This window comes from Sturnus vulgaris, unplaced genomic scaffold (assembly GCF_052056855.1).
Source record: "Sturnus vulgaris isolate bStuVul1 unplaced genomic scaffold, bStuVul1.hap1 Scaffold_195, whole genome shotgun sequence".
In the NCBI taxonomy this organism is placed as follows: Eukaryota; Metazoa; Chordata; class Aves; order Passeriformes; family Sturnidae; genus Sturnus; species Sturnus vulgaris.
Window position 1 is genome coordinate 11,078,421 of NW_028276170.1, and position 18,457 is coordinate 11,096,877.

General features: G+C 58.1%; 1 protein-coding gene across 1 annotated transcript in view; it reads left to right on the plus strand.

The window, feature by feature from the left end:
* LOC148218076 (uncharacterized) overlaps positions 1-18,457 on the plus strand; it is a 119,499-nt gene that overhangs the window by 59,298 nt on the left and 41,744 nt on the right. The window contains 2 exon segments of the mRNA XM_088158043.1: positions 4,480-4,969; positions 8,889-8,897. Coding sequence (XP_088014169.1) covers positions 4,480-4,969; positions 8,889-8,897 — 499 coding nt within the window.

The window sequence follows — 18,457 nt, forward strand, 5'->3', positions numbered from 1 at the left end:
CCATGCTGCCCTTCACTGCTCTGCCTGTTCCCCACTGTTTCATGCCAGAGTAATTTAACTGCTGGTAATTGGGTGTGTGTTTCATTCGAGCCAGTGCAGCAGAACCAGCAGAAAGCAGCCCCAGAATGAATGGGGCTCTGCAGAGGAGCCCCAGACTATTCATCAGCCTGCCCGCAGAACTGGCTCCAACTCTGAACCCTTGTGACCACATTCTGAAGAAGACACACTTCTGATATTTCTGGGGCACTTATGACTGAGGCACTGCATGTGCTTGTGCAGGTAACAATCCCAAAGTTCTTTCTGTCAGGAAAATTAATCCACAAACACCAGAGGTTTATGTCCAAAAAGGAGACAGAGGAGTCCTTTTTGCTTTATTCGAATAAAGGGAGAGGCCATGGGACATTCCCCTGGCATCGCTCAAATTTTTGGAGGATGCAGCCTCCTTTTATCCTATTTTTCCGGACGCGTTTCCCTCTCTCTCTCTTTCCCCATTGGCTGAGGTACTTGAGAGGCACAGACTTCCCGGATCGCCTGATACCTGAAATTCCCCTCTAATGTATAACCCTCCCTTTTAATTTTTATTTTTTATATAATTCATAGTTTCCCCTCCCCCCTTGCTTCTTTCATCTTTCAATATCCAATTTCATTTATCAGCAGCCCTACAGTTTGTTTGTAAAGGCAAATATCTCTTTCCATTCATCAATCAGTGGAATCCATCCCATTGTTTCTTTTATCTCTCAGTGCTAGCCTTATCTACAGGCAGATCCAGAGCTCATTTGTAAAGACAAATTCAACATTCCTCTCAGCCCAGAGGAGAATATAGCACAAAATATTCTCCCTGTGTACTGCACGACAAAAAATATTCAGGGGAAAATACAGTGGCATCTGAGGCTTGTGGAACTCCCAGAATACTGAGCCTGCAGAGGAGGCAAACAGCCCTGGCAGTGCCTGAGGGGTCTTCTCCTCACAGACTCCTCTCAAAGTGTGTCACTTCAGCACGGGAAGGCTTTCAAACCTTTGCCTGTCCTTCCTCCTGTGCTAAAATTTAAGGCTCCTCCTGAGAAAATACTGACCTACAAATAGTTCTCCATTCCTCAACAAAGCTCCTCAGGTGCTCAACTTAAGAAAGAGCAAAACAAAAGGTATTCAGTAATTTCCCATCAAGGCCTATTTGCAGAGAAACCCCATCATATGGGACCGAATATTTATTAACACCAGTTCACTCAAAAGAAACCCAACCCTGTATTAAGCAGCGTTTTAAACGAACTTGAATTCTTTTTCCTCACATATCAACTGGACTGGTTTGTTCCTTTTTTGTCCTAGAGAGAATATTAGAACGATTTGCTCTTGACAGGACTCCTTGGGTGGCCCCCAGGCCTGGCTCCTCACCACGCCTTGCCTGGGCTGTTAACGCAGCCTGTCAGCACCACCTGACTTTGGCAGCCTGTTCAGACCTCGGGCACGGCTGGTGCCACGGTCCCCTCTGGTGCCACGGTCCCCTCTGGCTCCTGGCGTGTCCCTGCTGCTGGAGGAGCCCTGCTCGTGCCGTGCCTGCGTTCAATAACCCCGGTCCTGCTCCCCAGGCAAAGAGAGACCAAAATCACTGCTTTGGGCAGCTCGTTTGAACGAGTTGAACACTTACTCATCTCTAACACAGACCTCTTAACATCCACACACCAACACCAGGAAGTCACCTCATCTACAGAGGTGAGGAAGCCTGAGCGAACAGAAGGTCAGCATTCAAGCACATCGAGATTTTAATTTAGTGGAAGCGCTCACTCCTTCACAAGCCTTACTTGTCAAACTGAATTGTGCGATGCTATTGTCTTGCTTGTGTCATAGAGAAACCAGGAAGAAATTAGCTAAGAAATAAGAACCACACTTGGGGCTCGGGCTTGTCAGACAAAGGGAGCAGGGCGGCACCTGCCCGCTTTGCCCGAGTCCCTGCTCCTGCCGGACAAAGGCGGACGCGGCTCCGTGCGGGGCGAGCCGGGCGCTCCGTGCCGGGGCCGGGGCCGAGCGCTCGGGCGGGCGGCGCTCAGGATGCTCGGGCAGCGCCGCGGGCCGGGCGGGCGCGATGGAGCCGCCTGAGGGCTGGGACCCCTCCGGGCGTCCGGCCCGGCGCACGCAGTGGCTGCTCAGCGCCCTCGCCCACCGCTACGGGCTGGAGCGCGGCGTGGAGAACGAGATGGTCGTGCTGGCCAGCGGCCCGGAGCAGTCCCTGCACGAGATCTTCCAGCAGCGGGACTGCGCCGGGCCGGGCCGCATCCCCGGCGAGGAGTCCCGCACGCTGTGCCGGGCGCTGGGGCCGGAGGAGGCGGCGGAGCCCGAGGAGTGCGCGGGGCTGTGGGACGGGCTCTGGGCCGAGCTCACCTTCCGCCAGCTCCAGGCGCGGCTCCGCGGCCACTTCAGCACCCGCGCGGGGCCGCGGCTGCCGCTGGGCCGGGAGGGCGAGCACATCGAGAGCCACATCCGCCCGCGCAGCCCCCGCCGAGCCCGAGCGGCGGCCGCCGGGGCCCTGCTCCCGAGAGCGCTGCGAGGAGATGGTGGCGCTGGAGCGGGCCGAGGAGCGCATGGCCGAGCTGCAGCAGGAGAAGGGCAGCCTGCGGCAGCTGCTGGAGGACGTGCGGGCCGCCCTGCAGAGCAGCGATGCGCGGTGCCCGGCGCTGCGGCTGAGTCCGGGCCGGCTTCTGCACCGCGCTCCCGGCGGCGGCTCGGGTGGCCCCGAGCGCTTCAGGAGAGATGCTGCTCTCGGAAAGTCAGTGTTTAGAACCCCTCCACCTCCGCACTGAGACCGAAGTTGCTCCTTCATCCTCGGCATTAACTTTCTAGCAAAGCTTAGTTACAAGGGAGGCTTTTAGGAGAAATGTATGGCATCGGTGTGCCATTAAATATGTTTGTGATGAGCACTGTTCAATGTGTAGGGGAGTTCAGCTTAACAAACCCACGTGTACAATGCTGCTGCTGCTTCTCCTGCACGTGCAGCCAGGATGTGCTGATAGCAGATGCTGGGTATGCACTGCTGCAGGGTTTTTGCTGAAGTAAGAAAGAACTTTGGGATTCTTCCCTGCACAAGCACGTGCAGTGCCTCAGTCATAAGTGCCTCAGAAATATCAGAAGTGTGTCTTCTTCAGAGTGTGGTCACAAGGGTTCAGAGTTGGAGCCAATTCTGCAAGTAGGCTGATGAATAGTCTGGGGCCCCTCTGCAGAGCCCCATTCATTCTGGGGCTGCTTTCTGCTGGTTCTGCTGGACTGGCTCGAGTGAAACACACACCCAATTAACAGCAGTTAAATTACTCTGGCATGAAACAGTGGGGAACAGGCAGAGCAGTGAAGGGCAGCATGGACCAGTTGTTCTGGCAGATCTGACGAGGTCTGGTTTGATACAGCACTCACAGAACTCTGCTCCACCTGTGACACTTCCACTTGCAGTAGATGACTGTTCCTCTTCACAATATCCAGCAAGGCAGGTCAAAGACACTTTTACCATTTTCATCTTCAAAAGGGAGAAGAAATCAGCAGCAAACATGAAGTAACCAGTCAGAGATCCCGGGAAGAAACAAAAGAAAAAAGAGTGGTGGAAAAAAACAGGTGGAGCAGTGATCCTTATCTCTGTGGGAGATATCCTCTGCTAATGGGCCATCTGTTAAAACCAGGTGGGGCAGTGTTCTTTATCTTTTCCACAACCCATCCTTCCTCCAGGGAGATATCTTCTGTTAATGGGCCATTGAGTGCCACTGCATGACTGATAAAATTCCATCATCCCATTGGGAGATGCTCCAGCCAGGGGGAGGAGCCAAGCCTTTCCTACCTAGATAAAATCTGAGATTTGGAACACCAAGGCAGCCCTTACCCATTGGTTTCCAGAGGACAAGAGCTCCCAGACCTTTCTACAGCATCACTACTACAACAAGACCACTTCATCGGGACTGCAACCACCACCCTAACTAGTGGAGTGTCAGGTTGTATTCTGATTCTGTCAGTTGTTTTCTTTTGTACTATTGCATGGATTTTTTTTCTATTATATTTTTCTTATGAAATTCTATTTCTGACTTGGAGTCTTTCACTAGTTTTGCTTTCAAACCAGCATAATTTTGTAGGGAATTTTGGCTGAAGCTTGATATTTGGGGTTGTTTTTGATCCGTGTCTTAAAGTTTGGGGGATTTTGGTTGGGAATCTTGTTGTTTGGGAGGTTATTACAGACACAAGATGCTCAATGACTTCCAGAGATGGACTTGGGCAAGGAGGAACACCCAGTTTATGGAGTTGTCTTCTTCTTATTTCCCCCTAAACCCGGAATTTTCATTCCTCAGGTGTGCGGGGATGGAGGAGGCAGAAAAGCCCCGGAGATCTCTCGCGAGGAGGGGCTGCAAACCCAGCCCAGGGAGCTGTGAGGAGGAAAGACCCTCCCTGAGCCGGGAAGGCGGCCGGAGATCCAGGCAGAGCTCAGAGCTGGTGGAGAAGCCTCCTGGAGGGGAGAAGCCCCACAAGTGCTTGGAATGTGGGAAGGGTTTCAGCTACAGCTCCAAACTGATCCTACACCAGAGGATCCACACTGGGGAAAAGCCCTACGCGTGTGGGGAATGTGGGAAGGGCTTCAGCAACAGCTCCAGCCTGATCCGGCACCAGGTGATCCACACTGGGGAACGGCCCTACACCTGCTTGGAATGTGGGAAGAACTTCGCATGGAGCTCTGACCTGAGAAAACACCAGCGCATCCACACAGGGGAGAGGCCCTACGAATGTCCCAAGTGTGGGAAGAGGTTTCAGACTAGCTCCAATCTCCTCCTACATGAGCGGATTCACACAGAGGAGAGGCCCTTCCGCTGCCCCGACTGCGGGAAGGGATTCAACCGCAACTCCACCCTCATCAGGCACCAGCGCATCCACACTGGGGAGAGGCCCTACGAGTGTCCTGAGTGTGGGAAGAGCTTCGCCAGGAGCTCTCACTTGACTCAGCACCAACGGAGTCACCACTAAGGGAAGCCCTGTGAGTGCCCCGAGTGTGGGAAGAGCTTCGTGCTCTGCTCCAGCTCCATCCCCCATGGGAGGATCGGTGTTGGATGATCCCCAGTGACCCCCGTTGGGCAGAGCCCTGGTGATCCGTGATCCTGGTTATCCCCGTTGCGTGGGGGGAATTGGTTGGAGAGATTTCTCTCCCTTCTCCTTGTCCCTCTGTGATTTGGTTATAATAAATTCCCTCGCTGTGCCCAGGCTGGCTCTGTTGTTCCCGTGCCGGTGCTCGGGGCGGGATCTCTCCTGTTCCTTCTCTCACTCCCGGGCCTCTCCTCAGCCAATCAGAGAATGCGGTGGAGAAGATTCAGCCAATCAGAGAGGGCAGCTCTGATGACTCACCGCTTGCCGGGCAGACCCGCAGCACCCAGTGTTCCCCACCTGGACCCTACCCTCCCCGCCCTGTCACGATCCCCCCGCGGGATTGCCCCAAGTCCTTTCCCAGTCCCGCCCCACAATAAACGGGACTGAGTCTAACTGAGAAGCTTTACTGGGAGCAGCCAGGCGGGGTCAGAGTGACAGCGGTGCTGGGGAGGACACACGACCCTCCCCCAATATCAGTGTGGGGACAAAGCAGGGTGTCCTGGCTGGGCTCGAGGCAATGGGCAGGGTCTGCCGCCACTGCTGGGTCAGGAGTTCTGTGGGTGGAGAAAAGGGGGATGTCACCGGACTGGGAGCCTCAGGGGGAGCACATGCGCGCTGGTGGAGGGAGCACACGACTCCCTAGGACCCCTCCCTCTTGCACAAGTAGAATCCGAGCCCCAGTGCTAGGAAGATTGAAGCCCAGCTCGAAGCCCCCAATTCCCATCAGCACCTTGCTCTGGACGGTGTCTGGCAACATCTCTGGGGGATCACAAGGGTGAGGACCCTCCCAAAACCTGTCACAGATACTCCAAATCCCTCTAAGTACCCTCCCAATTTCCTCCAGCCTACCCAGGACCCCTTAAAATCTCCTCCCAGTCTCTTCCCAGCCTCCCCAGCTCCCACCAAAGCCCCTCTTGTCCCTCTCCGGATCCCGTAACTCCCCTCTCAGTTTCCCCCCACTAGCACAGGACTCCCAACCCTCTCACAGTCACTTCCAAGCCCCACCAGGACACACCAAGACGCGTCTCAGTTTCTCTCCAGCACAACCAACCTCATTCCAACCCCTGCTTTTCCCTCCCTGATCTTCTTCCATCCCCTCCAGGCTCACTCAAATCCCTCCCAGTTACACCCAGTACCCCCAAACTCCCTCCCAGTGCCCAGAAGGACACCCGGAACCCCATCCCACCCTCCCCAACATCCTTCAGACTCCTTCTTAGCCATTCTAGACCCCCGAGCCTTACTCCCAGTTTAAGCCAGACTATCTCAAACTCCCTCACAGTTACTCCCAGCACACCTCAATTCACCCACCAGCCCCCCAGTACTTCCCCCACTACCCCCTGCTGTGGGGTCCGGGCCGTGCCCCAGTGCCGGCTCAGGGGGTGCTCCAGGCTGACGTGCTCCACCTGGAGCTGGAGCTGACCCCGTGCCGGGGGGGGGGTTTCCAGCAGCACCAGGAGCTGGTACAAATCCAGTCCCCGTTGAGGAACAGGTCGGTGGCCACCACGTGTCCCGAGGGCTCCTGCTGGCCCTGGAACCAGCTCAGCTGGATGTTGGCAGGGTAGAAATCCATCACGGAGCAGAGCAGGCAGCCGGGGCCGGGCTGGGAGCTCGAGGGCCACAGTGAGATGGATACACTGGGGGTCACTGGGAGAGAGTGAGGACACTTTGGGATCAGCGGGGGGGGAGATGGGAGAGGACTGGTGTGGCACTGAGAGGGACTGGGAGTGAAGCTGGAGAGAATGGGGAAACATCGAGAGAGAGTGGAACGGATTGGGGCAATGGGTGATAGGGTGGTGGTCTGGAATTGGACTGAAAAAGGACTTGGAAAGGACAGGGAATGGACTTGGAATGGAATGGCTGTGGACTGAGAGGAATTTGGAGGGACTCTAGTGACACTGGGAGGGACTATGAGGATATTGGCAGGGCCTGGGGAGGCACTAGGAGAGACTGGGATGGACTGGAAGAGACTGGGACGGACTGGAAGAGCCACCATCTCACCATTTCCCGCCCCTCCCGCTCACCCGAGAGCTCCGCGCCCCCAGCCCGGGGGGCTCCCAGTGGCACCAGTAGGGCCCCAGCTGCCCCACACGCCCCATGGCCAGCGCCGGGCAGGGTCTGACACCTCCCCCCTGTTGGAACCCTGGAAACTGAGGGGTTTGGGCTTTCTCTGCTGACAGGCACTGACCCCCAGGAAAACACTGCTTTTGACCTGAGGATGTGAAGAAGCTTTCCAGAATTGTGATAGAACTGGGATCACTGGTGTGTAGTTTGAATAGAAGTGTGTAATGACCCATGGTGGAAAATTTAGAATTTGTGGTTTTAGATTATATTAATATATATAAAACAAGATGGAGGTTTTAGGGTGGAGTTTTCTTTCTTTTTCACCTTCTTCACAGGTCTTGGTGGTACTTTTGTAATTGGATAGAAAATTCCCCATTTCAGGTCACAGGTGATTGGTTGTTGGGTTAAAAGTAAAAAGAATTCAGCTGTCGGTTCTTAATTGGACAGATTGGCCCTTAAAAGGCCTTGTAGAGAGAGAGAGAGAGATACGTGTCCATTTTTGGCCTGTTAGCTAGAAGTGCTGTAGAACTCACTGTAATATAGATAAGAATTAATAAATATCTGAGTCCAAACACAAAATTCCGTCTCTCGAGCATTTAATCCCGACTCTGGAAGAACACAAAAGAAGATAAAACGCGATACCCCCCTCCCCAAATTCTCCTGGCGGGGGGCGCGGGGGGCGGGGCGCGGGTGGAGTCCAGGTGAGGAGCTCAGGGCGCTCTGGGACTGCCTGAGGAGTCATCAGCGCCGCGCGCTCTGATTGGCTCAATTATTTTGGTGCCTTCTCTGATTGGCTGAGGAGAGGCCTGGGAGTTGAGAGGAGGACCGGGAGAGATCCTGCCCCAGGCTAGCGGTGGAAGAACATCCAATTAACAAGGCATGCAGATCATTTCCCAGCGGTGCCCACACTCCTGTAGGAACTAAATGCACCGAGGATCTCACGAGGGTCACCAACTCTCTGGCGGCCAAATCCAGCCCTGCGCTCCCTGCGGGTGCGGGCACTCTGGGAAGGGCTCAGCTGCGGGTCAGATGGCCGGAGAGTGGCTTGGTGGTCACCTCGTGTGTGAGGCAGTGATGGGCTGGGGAGATGCGTGGACACTGCACATAATCACTTCCAAGCAAAAATCATTCCAGGAAGGAGCAACAGCTTCTGACAGAGACCAAGTGTTGCCACCAGGTGCTCCTGCCAACAGCCGCCTGCAGAAAGGAGCACACACACCAACGCACGTGGGCTTTGGCTGTCCTCTGGCAGAGAAGTCGCCAGGGGACACAGGTCTCTGTGGCAGGAGCAGGCACCAGCATTGGCAGGCCTTGGGGGCGGCAGGTCTCCTTTGGCAGGGACTCTGCCACACCTGCTGATTTCACTGCTCCCAGGGCTCAGAGCAGCATTCGTGCCCTGGGCCATACGTCCCGTGTCTGTGTCACACTCCTGTGTGTGTGACGGCCACCCAGCACCGGGTCTTGTCCCAAAGAGGCCCTGGCAGCTGCTGTGGAAAGCCCCGATGCCCTTCCTGCTGCAGCTGCATTGGCAACCGTGGCGGCTCCTTCTGCTGCCCTGAGCAGGCAGAGCAGAGGAGCATCTGCTTGTTGTTTGAGCCATTCCTAAAATTCCTGTTGGGCTGTCCTCGAACCTTGGGGGAACGTCTTCCTTGCAAGCTGGGCCACTTTGGGGGGGGTATGGGTGTCCCCAGGGCACGTGGAGGTGTGTCCTAGGGCTCTTTGTGACACAGTGCACCGTGGTCACCGTGCAATAGGAAAGGGACAGAGCGTACAAGGGTGACCCTTTGTGACACGTCGTGACATAGGTGCCGGCGGTGACACGGTCACACCACAGTGCTCGGTGCACTCGTCGGGACAGGACGGAGAGAGCAGTGCTGTGAGGAGCCCCCACACAGCCAGCTTGTTCCCTACTGACCCGGAGCTTTTCCAAAGCGTTTCCTCTGCAGGTGGCCTCGAGGACAGACTGCAGGACACGGTGTCCTGTAGCCTTCCCAAGGCTTCTCTGTTGCAGCTGCCTACAAGGCACAACTGCAGCACTTGCTCATCTGGAGCTTTTCCAAGACATCTCTCCTGCAAGCAGTCCCAACTCCATACAGTGACATGGAGCAGACACCACCCAGAGTGCCCAAGCTGGCCTGGGTGAAGGAGGAGGAGGAGGAGGCTGCAGCTCCCTCAGCACAGCAGCCTGAAGAGCTGGAGCAGATCCAGCTGCTGCAGGAGGGTGAGTAGCAGAGCTGGGCCACAGGGCTGGTGCCTGCAGCCAGCTTAGCCCCATGCCATGCCATGCCATGCCATGCCATGCCATGCCATGCCATGCCATGCCATGCCATCCCATCCCATCCCATCCCATCCCATCCCATCCCATCCAACATGCCCATCGATAGGACAGAAGAGGAGCTGGGGCTGAACCCCCTGGCAGCCACACCCCATCCCTGGAGCATCCCAGGGCTGTCCCTGCCTGGGAATGCAGGGCTGGCCTGCGTTCTCCGGCCTCTCCCACAGCCCCTCAGCCCTGGCTGCGCTCGCTCTTTGCCAGGTGCCGCCATGGACCCGACACAAGAGCAGGACCCTGCCCGTGGCCGCTTCCGCAGAACAGCGCAGGTACTGCAGCCATCCCCACCTGGGCTGGGCCTGCTGTCACTGCTCAGCCCAGCACCGTGCTTGGAGCACTCCATGGATTCTCCCTCTCTTCCTGCCCTTCTCCTGCAGATGATCTATGAATTCATCATGTGCATTTGGTGGGAAGAGACCACCGGTGTGGGCACTGGGCTCTTGGCAAAGTTTCCCCTCTTCACTGCTGAGACCGGGGCTGCCATGCTGGATTTGCTTGTGGAGAAGGGTGTCTCCAATCCAAAGCAAGTAAGCAGCCTGTGGCCAGGGCTTGATCACCCCAGGAATTGTGTGGCGCCTCAAGCCAGCTCTGCTGGGTTCCTTCAGTCTTTGAGGCCCAGACCAATAGGGTAGGAAGGGCAGCACTTCTCAGGGGAAGCTGGGGAACCTGCTGCTCGGGCAGGTGTCCAAGTCTCCCCGGGCCTTCTGCAGGTGCCAGCCATGGTGAGGTACATCCACAAGTGGCTCACGGCCAATGAGTCTGCTGGGCACAGGCTGGACAAGGCCCTTCTGGAGCTGACCAGGGAATACCCCTGCGATGTGCTGATGACTCTCTTGCGCTGGGCCCCATCGGGTGACAGGTACGGCAGCCCCACCTGCCTTGAGGGTTTAGGATTCCCCGGCCCGTTACCCTGTAGAGCCTGTCCCTGGTGACTGCCAGACAGGGGGACAGTTCCAGGAGCCTCTGGCTCCTCCGTTTGCCAGTGCTGCCATGTCAGCCCCTGAGCGTGCTGCCACGCTCCCTCCCTGCCCCTCAAGATGCCTGCACCCCCGTGGGCTGGCTGGGTGCTGCCAGCGAGGGCCGGTGGGCAGAGGCAGGGCTGACGGCCAGCGCGGGCCCCTGCAGCAGCCCAGGCCACAGTGCTGTGGCCCAGACCCCCCTGACACAGAGCTCTGACCCCACAGAGCTGCTACGGCCATGTGGGGAGTGATCATGTCCTCCACTGGGACTGCGGAGCCGGCGCTGCAGATACTCCTCAATGTGCTGAACGCCTGGCCAGTGGACAGTGTGTACACCTCCAATGGCGACAGCACAGGAGTCTTTGCCCTGGCTGTGAGTTCCTGCAACTGACCTTTGCTTGTCCCTAGGCCACCTCTCCAGCAGCTAGCTCTCTGTCCTCCCCCCAGCTGCATCTCTCGGCCTCAGGCACTGGGCTGAAACCTGCCTTAGGGGCAAGGTTCAGGGGCACCAGGCTGGGTGACCCCGAGGTGTCTCCCCCGGCCTCTCCCTGGCATGCTCGGGCCCTGCCACACGGATGTCTTGGCACTGAGTGTTGTCTCTGGGTGGTTCATTTTTTGCAGGCAACCGTGACACTGTGGAGGGTCTTCAACCTGACCTGGTGCCCACCTATAGTGTTGGAGTATTTTCCCCGTCTCTTTCTGTGTCTGCTCTTCCAAGTTTACATCAGCGCACTGGATACGCCAGAGGAGGTTGATACCTTCTGGAAGGGGTGCCAGGAGCAACTGGGCCTTGCCACCAACCCCCAAAGGTGCTCCATCCCAGTCCTCCCAGTCTCCCCATCACTTCCAAGGCAGGAGTCAGGGCTGCCAGCATGACCTGGGCTTTGCTCTGCACACAGGTTTGCAGTGCAGACCCTGAAGGTCCTGCTCTGCCGAGTGCAGTGTGAGCGTGTTGTGGTAGCCATGGAAGGCAAGGCTGGCTGGGACACGCTGCTCTGTACTGACACCCACCACTATGCAGTGGGACTCCTGGCCAGGTGAGACCCCCTTCTCCCTGCTGCCCCCGGCACTTGTGCCCAAGGTGCCCCACACAGTTCCCATGGGCAGGGGTGAGAGGGCTTTGTCACAAAGAGACGGACGAGCAGACTGGAAAAGGCTGGCAGAGGAGGGTGCCCGGGAACAGCCGCCTCCCAAAGCGCCCACGGGGGGCTTGGGAAAAGACCAGAGCTCCGTGGGTCACTCCTGGGAGAGCTTTGCCCTCTCGGCTCAGGGGCAATGATGCCTTTTCCCCCCACCAGGGAGATGCGCTGTGTCTCCATGATCTGGTGTTGCAGCTTCATCTCCTGCCTCTTGGAGCTCCTCAGCCAAGACATTTCAGACTGGCAGCTGCCTGCCATGGCGTTCCTTGTGGAGGTGAGCCCCATGGGCAGCACAGCTGAGCTGCCTCCCACCTCTCTGCCCTCTCACAGCCGCAGCTGCCTGGGACGGTGCCCGTGCCCTGTGCTGCTGCCTTGGCTCAGCCCTGTGCAGTTCTGAGCTCCTGCCAGCTGGGCACCCCGGTCACTGCTTTGTGCCTTTCAGGTCCTGGACCTCCTGGACATCAATGAATGGGGTGACAGCCTCCTGGAGATCATGGCAAGGCGCCTGCAGAGCACGTCCAGGGAGATGCGTCGCCTGGTGCTCAGAGGCCTCGTGCAGCTCAGCAAGGACCCCTCGATGGTGAGAAGACAGCAGCGGCTGAAGCTGTGCTGGCAGCGTGGGGCTGGGGAAAGCAGCCCCTTGGGCTTGGCTGGGCTTTGGGAGCTGTGGCAGCTGCTCCCAGCTCTCCTGCGTTGCTGTTCAGCTGCCCGAGTGCTTCAGGACAGGCCTTTGGCCCCTCGGCTCCACTGCAGCAGCAGCAGCAGCGTGGGCTTGCCCTGCCTTGTCTTCCATGCAGAACATTAGAATGTACAGCCTGACAGAAAGCCTTGTGGACCTGTTGCGGGATGCAGATGAAGACATCGTTGAGATGACCGTCGCGGTGCTCAGCTTTCTGCTCTCGCACAGACACCTCGCAATACCCAGCCCCATCGCCCTGCGGCTGGCTGGCGCGCTCTGGCCACTGCTGGACAACGTAAGGCTCTGTGCCCCCAGCCACGGCCACTGGGTGCTGCCCCCAAGTGTGGGGCCCCATGGATTTTTGGGCCTGTGCACAGAGGGGTCTGGAGCAGCTGATGAGGAGGGCTTTTGCTTCCTTTCCAACAGGACAACCGCCATGTGCAGCTGCTCTCCATTCGCCTCTTCCAAGAGGTGATGAGGTTGGTAGCGGCCAAGGGTAAAAAGCCCCTCAAGATGCTTGTGAGCAAGAGCCTGCTGCCACTCTTCTTCAACTGCCACGATGAGAACATGCGTGTGGCAGAGATGAGGACTCCTGGGCGCTGCTGTCCTCCTGGCAGGGGGCTCAGCTGTCTCCCTGCACCCGGGCACCTCATGGGCTCCAGCCTCCTCCTGGCCTTGGCACAGGGAGGCAGGTCCTGTGCCCTGGGCTGCGGTGCCATCTCTGGGTCTCTGCTGCTCTGCAGGCCTCTTGTGAAACGCTGCTTTCTGCACTAAGCTTCCTGAAGAGGAGAGATCTTGAGCAGCTGCTGATGGCGGATCAGATGTGGAGGTTTGGCGAGTGCTTGGTAAGAACGCTGCTCCCTTCCCTGGGCTGCCCACGCGGGCTCTTCTCCAGGCTCCTTTGGCCCCAGGGCCGGAGCTGATGGAGCCCCGAGCTCCATCAAGCCCGCGCCTTGCCGGGCCCTCTGCCCCGCTCAGGGCTGTGCGGGCAGGACAGGCCGGGGCCAAGGGACAGAGCCCGCGCCAACCCTTCCCTCCGTGCCCTGCCGCTCTCTCCAGCTGGCACAGGACAGGAGCCGAGCGGCCGAGCTGCTGCGCCAGGCGCTGCCGTACCTGCGGAGCCCACAGGAGCCCCTGCGAGAGGCGGCCGTCAGGTTTCTTGGTGAGCCACAAGCCCGGCTCCCTCCCCGCCCCGCCGCAGCTCGGCCCCAGCCCCGCCTGCTGCCCCGGCAGCGCCATCCGGGCCGGGGCTCTGGAGCCCCGCCTGCCCTCGGCGCCGCTGCCGCCCTCTCGCAGCCGTGTCCTTGGGCGTCAGGATGCGGCGAGGGCCGGGCCTGAGCCCTGCAGGGGAAGGCGCTGCTGTGGCCGCAGGGCTGGCAGCGCCGCTGCGGGGCAGCTGTGCGGCTGGGGCCGTGACAGGCTCTGTGTTGGCAGGGATGGCCGGGCGGTTCCTGAGAGAGCAGCAGCGAGAGTTGCAGCTCATGTGCAGGGGTGAGTGAGGCCAGCGGGCTGTCAGCGGGGGCTGGCGCTGGCAGCTGCGTTCCCTGCCCCGGCTGGGAGGGCTCTGCTCCCTGCGCGCACGAGGGGCGGCGTGGGCAGAGCACAGAGACCTTCCAGGGGCCTGCGGGAGGGACATTCGTGGCCAGCGCCTTCCAGCTGATCCTTGCTGTCTCCTGCTTCCTCCAGGCCATGGCAAGAGCTGCCGTGTGGGATGGATGGGGCAGGAGGGTCTCCCCAGGTCCCTGCAGATGCAGGCTCTGACTGTGGCTCTGTTCCTCTCTCTTCCAGCCCTTCAGGACATGACAGATGACAGCAGCCCTGCCATCTCATGCCTGGCTCTTCAGACTCTGTACATCAACACAGCTGTACAGAGCATTCCCTCCTCCGGACTCCAGCAGATGCGAGATGGATTCCGCCGGCTCTGGAAGTCACGGCCTTCCCTGTGTCGCAGGGGCTGGTTGTCCTGTATGAGCACTGTGGAGAACTGATCCGGGAGGCTGCGTCTGCTGGGGCCACCTTAGCCCGCAGGGAACACCTCTGCTCTGCAAGCACTTTCTTTCACCCCACTGTAGGATTAGTAAATTGCTGTTGTCATACACAGAGGTGCAGGAGCTTTCTTTTGGTGCCCAGAGTCTTCAGGCCAATGGGGAAGAGGGCAAAAAGGGTGCTTGTGCTCGCCAAGTTGGCCAAGCGTGCGGAGTGGAAGGGAAAGTGGCCAAAAGGCCCTTGGCCTTTGGTGGTTCTGTGGAAGCCTTAAGGCTTCTGACAGAGCGGGCGGGCAGAGGCCGGAGCTGCGGCGGGGATCCCTGAGAGACCGGTCCCTGGAGATGGCCAGCACCCCTCTGCCAGCCTGGAAGCGCCATCTGTGTCCTGCCCGTGTGTTGCTGGCTGGATTGCTGAGGGCTCTGAGGTGCCTCTTGATGCGGCTCCTCTGGAGCTCCTTCAGCAGCCAGGCAGGCCTGGGGGAGGCGTGGAGGGCACGGGACAGTGGGAGGCCATGAAGGGCTGCGGTGCTGCCAAGGCCTGCCCGGAGAAGGCAGTGGGAAGGCGTGAGGGGGATGCGTGTGGCGCTGGGTGGCGGGAGGCTGTGATGGGCCAGGAGGACTTGTGTGGATGGGTTGGTGGGAAGCCCTGAGGAACTGGGTGGCAGAGGCCATAAGCAGCCCCCAGACAGCCACCTTCTTCCTGCCAGCCGGCTGCTCTGGCGCTTCCCCGACGCGTCTCTGGTGCCCGTGGCAGAAGCCCTCGAGGCCTGGCCTCAGCAGGACGGTGGGGACAGCCCCGAGGTGCCCAAGCTGCTTTGGCCAGGGACAAGGAGCGGCAGGGAGGGACAAGGAGGCCCTGCTGGAGCACGGCCACTGGCTGCTGCAGGCGAGGAGCAGTGGGAAGTGGCAGCGCTGGCGATCAGCCCGGGTCCCCAGAGCTGTCCAGGCCACTGTGCTGTGTGGCCAAGACTCCCCTGACACTGAGCTCGGGACCCACAGAGCTGCTGCCACCATGGCAAGAACGATGTCTCCTGGAGCTGGCCTGTGGAGCTGCTGCTGTCAACATGGCTCTGGACACCAGAGAAAAATGACCAGAGTGTGCACAGGAACAGCAGCACCCAGAAGGCTTGTACCTCCTCAGGAAGACATGCACACCAGACAGGATGCCAAAAGAGGGGATGCTATGGGCACAATTTTTCGTGGCTTGGCAAAGGGTTTAAGGGAAAGTGGTCACCATGGTTTTCTCTTGACTTGCCAGAATCACAGCAACGCTTGGCAGCTTCAGCTGCAGCCTGTCCCCCTGACTGACCTCAGCGGCTCTGCTCGAGGGCACACTCGCCTTCCAGAGTCGGCTGTTGCAAGGCAGCAGCGTTGGTGCCATCGTTAGAGACTCTGATGGGACACGAGCCCTTAGCTGCAGCTGCTGACACTCTGCTCCATTGTTATAGTTTTGACTTGCCAATTTAAATATACTCATTTTTCTGTTGTGAGACAGAACCAGGAGCAAAATAGCAAGGCAGGACTAAAACTTAAAAAGGGTATTAAAGACTTTATTAACTACACAAACAAAGAGAAAGAAAAGCAAATTCAGAAGAAGATCTTCAGACCACTCCTTCCTTCCCTCTCCCAACCTTCATAACAAAAAAAAACATACAAAAAACTACTTCAGCCAGTTCCCAAGTTAAATAGTCCTTTTCGATTCACTTTGGAGAGAGAAATTTCCTCTTGTCAGAACATAGGGACTTCACAAGGGAAAAAAACAGTCCTCTCGTGGCTTCACTTTCACGATTTGCATCCGCCTGGGAAAAAACTTGCAAAGTCATGAAGTTCCTCCCATCTTCACAGCTTTCCCAAAGCTGTGCTTATGGGCCATGTTAAACCCATGAGGTATTTAGTTTTAAGAATTAACTGTTCCAAACTAAAATTCTCCTCATCTCTCTTTCTCTCTGTTCGTGTTTCATCTCCAGAAAAAGAGATCCCCTTTTCTCCTCGGGGTGAAGGATTCTCAACACAGATGCTTTTTGCTTAACAACCTATCAAACCCCCCAATAACATCTCCATCCCCCCATGTCTTTCTCCATGGTTTATAGGAATATTCAATACATCAGTTCATCCCTACAATCTTACAAAAGGAATTTTCAGCCATCTTCACAGCATCTTCTCATTCTCCTTCCATCTAAAGAAACTTAGCTCTTGCTTCACTGACTTTGGAGCATCTCCTTTTTCCCCTCTCATATTCAAAGGAAAGCCGGAGGTCTGCAAAATCTTACCTGAGCACTAAAGAGTTAAAGTTTCACAAAGAAGTCACGGCGCTGGGTGTGGGGGCGGCTGAGATGTTAATCAGCTTTTCTGGAGCTTGCTGCAGCCCCGCACTGCCCATGGCCACCCCTGCTTCCAGACAGGGCCCGGCTGCCTCCCCCAGGCCGTGCGGGGGCTGGGCGGGCTCGGCCCCTCCAAAGCTGCTCCGAGCCAGCAGCAGGAGCCGGGCCCCCCCAGAGCCGCGGGCTCGTAGGGGAGGAAGCCGGGCTAAGGTCTCATCAATGAGCCTTTCCTCCCCCCGGCCATCGGGTTCCCTGGTTTGCAAACGGGGCCCAGCGGCCTCCCGAGCTCCCCCCACATGGGAGGGAGCCCGGGCTGGGCCGTTGTTACCTGCTCAGCCACCGGAAATAAAAGAGAGTTTTTTCCCGGGTTACCGCCTTCAAAATGTGTGCTCACCGAGCGAACTAACTTTCTCCAATTGGTTGTTCAGGCTGTCAATAACCAAACCAGCCTCCAATTGGTCCCATCAACTCCCAGAGGGAGTTCTCACAGAGAATTTCTCTCTTGAGTTTCTTCTCCCCAGGTGTAACTAGCACAGAAGTTGATATTAGGGAAGATCCTGGTGCTTTCCACCAGTTTTAGAGGGTCATAAACGCTTTGGGGGATTTCCCGGTTAGTTTATGGGCAGGTGTGACCCCTATTTTGGTGTTGATGCTTTCCGCCAATTTTGGGGGTTCTAAACGCCTTGTGGTGGACTCACTTCCGTGGGTTCTGGTGCCGCCCGCCCACGCTTCCAACTGGTCCGGACTGGTGCTCCCAGTGCCGCGTGGGGCGGGGCCGCGGGGACCCCCCCAGGGCACAGCGCGGCTGCTTTGGGGCTGGCGGCACCGCCCGGCGCTGGGCATGGGGCGTGTCGAGGGAGCTGGGGCCCTACTGGTGCTACTGGTGCTGCTGGGAGCTCACCTGTCTGGGGCCAGCGGGACTCGGGTGAACGTGTGTGCTCCCCCCGGGGACCCCCAGCCCGGTGTCACTGCCCCCGAACGGCTGCTCCCAGTATTCCCAATAAAGCTTCCCAGTTCGCATGGTCCTGTTTATTGGGGGCCAGTGGGGGAGGACTTGGAGGGACCCCGCAGGGGGAGCCATGACTGGGGGGGGTCGCAGAACTGGCCCCAGCATGGATCAGGAATGGGGACCCCCAGGAATGGTCGTGTCCCCCCCTTCTCACCCTGCTCTAGGGGGCCTTGGGAAGACCCTGAACCCCAACACGGCACCGCCCCAACCCCAAAGGTGCCAGGATCCCGATAAACAAACAGGAGAATTTGGGGAGGGGGTGCATGGGAGGGTGCCCAGGCTGGCCCAAGAGCCCAGCGCTGCCCCAGCCCGACCTGCCCTGGCTCCATCCCAGCTCCTACCACAGGATGTGAGGGTTTTGGGAAAACAGGGGGGTGAAGAGTGGGCGCTGGGCACAGGGGGAGCAGGAAAAGGGATGGAGGAGGAGGACTGAGGAAGTAATGGGAGGAGTGGAGAGGAGCCAGGACTAGAAAGGAGGAGGAGTGGGACCTCTCTCAATGCAATTTGGCGGTCCCAGGGCCCTGACCAATTCTTTAGGGGTACCAGCCCCCTCTTTTCCCATGCTCTTCCAGCCCTTTTACACTGCCCCCCAGTCAACCACCCCTGACCTCATGCTTCTTTTTGAGGCTTCCAGGGCCCTCGGGCCCTCCTGCTACCTCTGGGGCTCCCATCCTCTTTTCCCTCAGTTCAGGCACCTCTTGAAAGCTCCTTTCTGGTGGAATACCAAAGTTCTGGGATTTTTAGGGTGCAGTTTTAGAGGTGGACAGCTCTGTCTGGCTTTCCCCTCCCTGTTGTGGCCTCTCAGCTGCCCCCGACACCCTGGGGGTGCTGGGATTTCCCTGCTGGGGACAAGGACGTTCATTCCCTTCCAGGAG